Here is a 6,000-nt window from a genome sequence, read left to right as displayed (position 1 = left end):
TTTCTTTACAGTTTTATGCAGTTCCCATTCTCCATATACACAGTATCTGTTTTCTGCAGCTCCATCTTTCACTTTTCGTCTTCTGCAGCTCCCTCCCTTTCCTTGTGGCGTTCTATAATCCCCCTTCTCTCTCTCTCTCTCTCTCTCTCTCCGGTGTTTCTGAAGCAACCCTGTTCTGTTTCATATTTACACTTACAGGAGTCCTGGGTAGTGCTGGAGACACAGGACTTCATGTCATAAATTTTATGTGTGATATAATTCTCATCAACATTTGTAATTCCAAACTGACTTATGAACAAAAAAAGGCCACCAAACAGTTGATAAGATGATTTATGTAGAAAAGCTTCATTTTAAAATCTCTACTTTTACAAAGAACGATTGCACAATAATACTGCATAATGTATTCTAATGTCTTTTTCTGGACAGGTATGTGGGTTTTTAGATACAGTTTTTTTTCCCACAGTGAAAAGATAAAAGGATCTCTGGATGTTTATAAAATATATTAGGACCACCAATGCAGCCTGATTTTCCCTGTCTACTTGGGCCAGTTATATACGTCTCTGTCTTGGTCCATGGTCGAACTTTCCCCTTTTCACATCCATGTGTTAAGATAACACACTGTCACAGTAGTGAGCAATATAAGTGCAATGCAGCGGACCACAAGGCACTGTGTTAATGGGAAGGGTGCATGCCTGACATAGTGGGGTTTATTTACTAAAGCTGGAGAGTCCAAAATCAGACTCCCTTCTGCATAGAAACCAATAAGCTTCTAACCTCAGCTTGTTCAATGAAGCTTTGGCAATGAAACCTGGAAGCTGATTGGTTTCTATGCAGAAGGGAGTCTGATTTTGGACTCTCCAGCTTTAGTAAATAAACCCCAGTGTGTTAGTGTGCATTATCTGCCTTTAAAGGCTTGTGCACACACGTGGTTTGGTCCATACACCATAAAAACTATACGTTTTGGACCAAGTGAGCCACAGGCGCAGCATACAGCTTCTTGCCAGCAGATCGTAAATATCAATGACAGATTAAAATACGTATCAACTGTTGTGAGTGGTACCCCTGTTCAGGGACCTAAGACCTGAACTCAGAATTCCTCAATTCAGGCCATACATCCTGAATGCATATAGCATTAAATTGTAATACCACTCGGAACAACATTCAGTCGCTGTGTATTTCAGCCTGTTATTGAGTTTGACAGGCTGCTAAGAGGGAGCTGTACACTGCACCTGTGTGTCCTTTGGTCAGTACACTGTAAAAACCTGGCTTTTTGGGGCAACCACCCCCATGCATGAGCCCTAACATACTGCACCCAAATACACAGTAAAGCTTTGAATTAATGCAATGTAAAGTGTCTGAAAATTCTGGCTGCTTGGCTGTCTAATTTAGTGGGCTTGTTAGTTTTTGAGTCACTGACCTGGGGCAAGCATGCACATTAAAGCCTTGGTGTTTTGAGATGAGGAAATCTATAGAAGTAGAGACCATCAGGAAACTAATATTTTCATGAGGTCAGCAGTGGGAGCCCCATGTTTCTTTACCAAAACGTCTGGGGATCTGCACCGCCAAAGGTACAAAGTTCAGCTTAAAGATTGTAAATGTTCTAAAACCATTAGGTACAAACAAATTTCAACTATCCCAACCTATAACTGACCTTTGCAGCAAGGGCTGGCTGGTAAGTGAGCTGGGAACTTTTGTTTGTTGTTTTTTGACATGTCCCCATTCCATTTGCTGCTTCCTGCAAAGGCCATTTTGCCACCAGCTGAGCACAACTTCCAGCCACTATGTGACCTATTTTAATTCTTTATACTCCTGATGAAGCTCTGTTTTCTGGAGCGAAACATGTAGAATTTCTTTTATCCTTTGGGTCTTTCTTTAGGTGCACTTTTTGAATGCACATGGTATTTACTCCTCTCCCCCCCTTTTTTTTTGGAGAGGTCTGTACTGCATTTTACAGTGCATTATTTGCATTCCTCAAGACACTGAGGTATATTTTGGTGGATATGGTGATGTATGGGGCTTATCCATGGGAGGCTGACTTTTAAGCCCGTGGATGAGTGTACCCGTATACATATCTGTAGCAAGATAGATTATACTATCTAATTAGTTTTGTCCATGGGGCAACTCCATTTCCTAAACAGAGATTGTATATTTCAAGCTGATAGGCTTATGATCAAACTACAGTGCCTCTTTGTATGCCATCACCTCATCTAAAACGGTATGGTATTTGATTTGGTCTGGTGTTATTAACCATTTGGATGTAAGGGAAATAATTGCAATGGTATCCAGTTACATTGTTGTGCGCAGTACATTCCACTCCAATAGGCATTAATTACAGCTGAGCATACATTTTTTTATATATTTGAATAAAGGTTATATATTGTAGATTCATCAATTGGCCAGATGGTGCGTAGGGAAACGTACCCTCATCCAGTATAGATTTGTTATTTGCCAAAGATGATGATTTACAATTAGGGCTTAGTTCAATAGTTGAAATTCCAGTAAAGGTTGGGGTGGTTGCCATTTGTTTGTACGGTTGGTGAATTGGTGAGGACACACACTGGATACCTTGGCTGCCATTGTGCTATTGCTGGGTGAGCAGTGCATCCCTATACCTTTAAGGTGGGGTGGGGTGCCTCCTAGCATATCTTCCCTTAATCTATCTATTATTATATACAGTCAGGTCCATAAATATTGGGACATCGACACAATTCTAACATTTTTGGCTCTATACACCACCACAATGGATTTGAAATGAAACGAACAAGATGTGCTTTAACTGCAGACTGTCAGCTTTAATTTGAGGGTATTTACATCCAAATCAGGTGAACGGTGTAGGAATTACAACAGTTTGCATATGGGCCTCCCACTTATTAAGGGACCAAAAGTAATGGGACAATTGGCTTCTCAGCTGTTCCATGGCCAGGTGTGTGTTATTCCCTCATTATCCCAATTACAATGAGCAGATAAAAGGTCCAGAGTTCATTTCAAGTGTGCTATTTGCATTTGGAATCTGTTGCTGTCAACTGTCAAGATGAGATCCAAAGAGCTGTCACTATCAGTGAAGCAAGCCATCTTTAGGCTGAAAAAACAAAACAAACCCATCAGAGAGATAGCAAAAACATTAGGCGTGGCCAAAACAACTGTTTGGAACATTCTTAAAAAGAAGGAACGCACCGGTGAGCTCAGCAACACCAAAAGACCCGGAAGACCACGGAAAACAACTGTGGTGGATGACCGAAGAATTCTTTCCCTGGTGAAGAAAACACCCTTCACAACAGTTGGGCAGATCAAGAACACTCTCCAGGAGGTAGGTGTATGTGTGTCAAAGTCAACAATCAAGAGAAGACTTCACCAGAGTGAATACAGAAGGTTCACCACAAGATGTAAACCATTGGTGAGCCTCAAAAACAGGAAGGCCAGATTAGAGTTTGCCAAACGACATCTAAAAAAGCCTTCACAGTTCTGGAACAACATCCTATGGACAGATGAGACCAAGATCAACGTGTACCAGAGTGATGGGAAGAGAAGAGTATGGAGAAGGAAAGGAACTGCTCATGATCCTAAGCATACCACCTCATCAGTGAAGCATGGTGGTGGTAGTGTCATGGCGTGGGCATGTATGGCTGCCAATGGAACTGGTTCTCTTGTATTTATTGATGATGTGACTGCTGACAAAAGCAGCAGGATGAATTCTGAAGTGTTTCGGGCAATATTATCTGCTCATATTCAGCCAAATGCTTCAGAACTCATTGGACGCCGCTTCACAGTGCAGATGGACAATGACCCAAAGCATACTGCAAAAGCAACCAAAGAGTTTTTTAAGGGAAAGAAGTGGAATGTTATGCAATGGCCAAGTCAATCACCTGACCTGAATCCGATTGAGCATGCATTTCACTTGCTGAAGACAAAACTGAAGGGAAAATGCCCCAAGAACAAGCAGGAACTGAAGACAGTTGCAGTAGAGGCCTGGTAGAGCATCACCAGGGTTGAAACCCAGCGTCTGGTGATGTCTATGCGTTCCAGACTTCAGGCTGTAATTGACTGCAAAGGATTTGCAACCAAGTATTAAAAAGTGAAAGTTTGATTTATGATTATTTTTCTGTCCCATTACTTTTGGTCCCTTAATAAGTGGGAGGCACATATGAAAACTGTTGTAATTCCTACACCGTTCACCTGATTTGGATGTAAATACCCTCAAATTAAATCTGACAGTCTGCTGTTAAAGCACATCTTGTTCATTTCATTTCAAATCCATTGTGGTGGTGTATAGAGCCAAAAATGTTAGAACGTGGCCGCTGCAGCTTATGAATAGACTTGAACATGTGTGCAAAATAAACCCCTTGGTTTTAATGTGGAGTGTTAAGACGCGGTCAGTTTGGTTTGTTGCAGGCTGGCTGGTAAGTGAACTGGGAATTTTTGTTTGGCGCTCTAAAACCATATTTTCAAAAATGTTTGACATACAGATCTAAAACATGTTTGAGTCTCCAGGCTTTGCCATTTCATGCTGCTTCATTCAAGACATTTTTTGGCAGTGATAAGTAAATTGTATCTAGCAGTTACAGTACAAATTCACAAGTACAGATGGGTGCCACATGGGATGTTGTAACCGTAATCCAAACTCCTGATGAAAAATCCCCAGTCAAGGTGGATTGCGCCAATTGGCTTCATTAACCCGAGTAGCATGCAAATCGCTAATTTCGCTGCTTGCTCACAGGAAAAGGGCCCTCAGTATTAGTCCTTCCCTGATGCTGGGCTGCTCTTCATGGGTGGGATTACCGCAGCAAAGTCCCATGAGCAGCCATGAAAGTTGTGAACAGTAAGCACCAGATGTAATGTACACCCAGCACTCATAATATCATCTTATCAAAAGGCAGAAGAGTTTATAGAAGAGTCTCCAATTTCATATTCCTACTTTAATATGGCTCTAAAATGATCTAATCATCTGACTTTTGCTTCTTCTTCTTTTTCTTCTTCTTTGGTTCCTCAGAAGAAGCATCCTCAATTATAAGAGGAGAATCATCCTCTTTTCCGTTCACGTCCAAAGCCTCCTTTTTCCTTTTGTTTTTTCTTTTCTTTGTTTTAAGTTCCTCCTGTGCTTGTTCAGACTCCTCTTGTTCCTCTGTACTATCAGTGACCTCACAGCGATCTTTTTTGCGCTTTGACTTTTTCCTTTCATGTGCGGAATCGTCTCCGTTAGTACTTTCCACCAGCTCAGACTTATTTTCATGGACATCAGCATTTCGGCTGCATTTCTTCTTTTTGTGTTTTTTCTTGGGCTCGGGAGAACCATCTGACCTGTCTGCTGGGCTGGCCTCGGCACTCTGCTGGGCAGCCTCTGGACAGCTGGACTGAGATTTTCTAAGCTCCGCCATTCGTTTGGCAAAGTATTCATTTACCGATAAAGAGCTGGTCACCGTATTGCTCAACTCAACCTCATTTTTGGGGCTTGGGCTCTCTTGTTCCTTTTCTTCACTTTCCTCAGAGTCTGCATCAGCTTCTTCCTGGAGGATTAAAAGTAAGAACACGTCAGTATGCCAGAGATGAGAACGTTTAATAATAATAATATACCACAAAAGTAATAAATCTAATATACAAGTTGGCAATGGCTGCTCACATACGGATGTCCCCAAAGGTTTTGCGTATTATTATTATACAGGATTTATATAGAGCCAACAGTTTGCGCAGCGCTTTACAATATAAGGGAGACAGTACAATTACAATACATTATAGGTGCAGAAGGAATAGGAGGGCCTACTTCTTCTGTCTGTTATTTTCAGGAGTGAAAGGGAAATATGACATACTTTTGTCTATATATCAAACCCTACACTTCCTCAGAACAAATGAGTCCTAGATGTGGTAGGTTGAAATGGTCCTTTGGCTAGTTCATTGCTGGAATAATGACACAGTGGCCATTGCATGTACCCCATCTTTAGGCTGAAGCCTGAAGAATGGATTAGGCAATGTCATAAGCTCCAAAGTAGACGGTCCCCTCAAACTAAC

The 6,000-nt window shown here is 41.5% G+C and overlaps 1 protein-coding gene across 1 annotated transcript in view; it reads right to left on the bottom strand.

Moving 5' to 3' along the window:
* Positions 1-312: 312 nt before the first annotated feature.
* Positions 313-6,000, bottom strand: part of PINX1 (PIN2 (TERF1) interacting telomerase inhibitor 1) — a 252,551-nt gene continuing 246,863 nt past the window's right edge. Inside the window, exon 7 of the mRNA XM_089688754.1 lies at positions 313-5,501. Within this exon, the coding sequence (XP_089544880.1) occupies positions 4,935-5,501 (567 nt within the window). The 3' untranslated portion in view covers positions 313-4,934. The remainder of the gene's footprint in view (positions 5,502-6,000) is intronic.

The sequence above is a fragment of the Staurois parvus genome, unplaced genomic scaffold, assembly GCF_062004578.1.
Source record: "Staurois parvus isolate SC_StPar_1 unplaced genomic scaffold, SC_StPar_1.0 ptg000453l, whole genome shotgun sequence".
Lineage (NCBI taxonomy): Eukaryota > Metazoa > Chordata > Amphibia > Anura > Ranidae > Staurois > Staurois parvus.
Note: the sequence above shows the minus strand (reverse complement) of the source record. Positions and strands in the feature narration are given on the sequence as shown.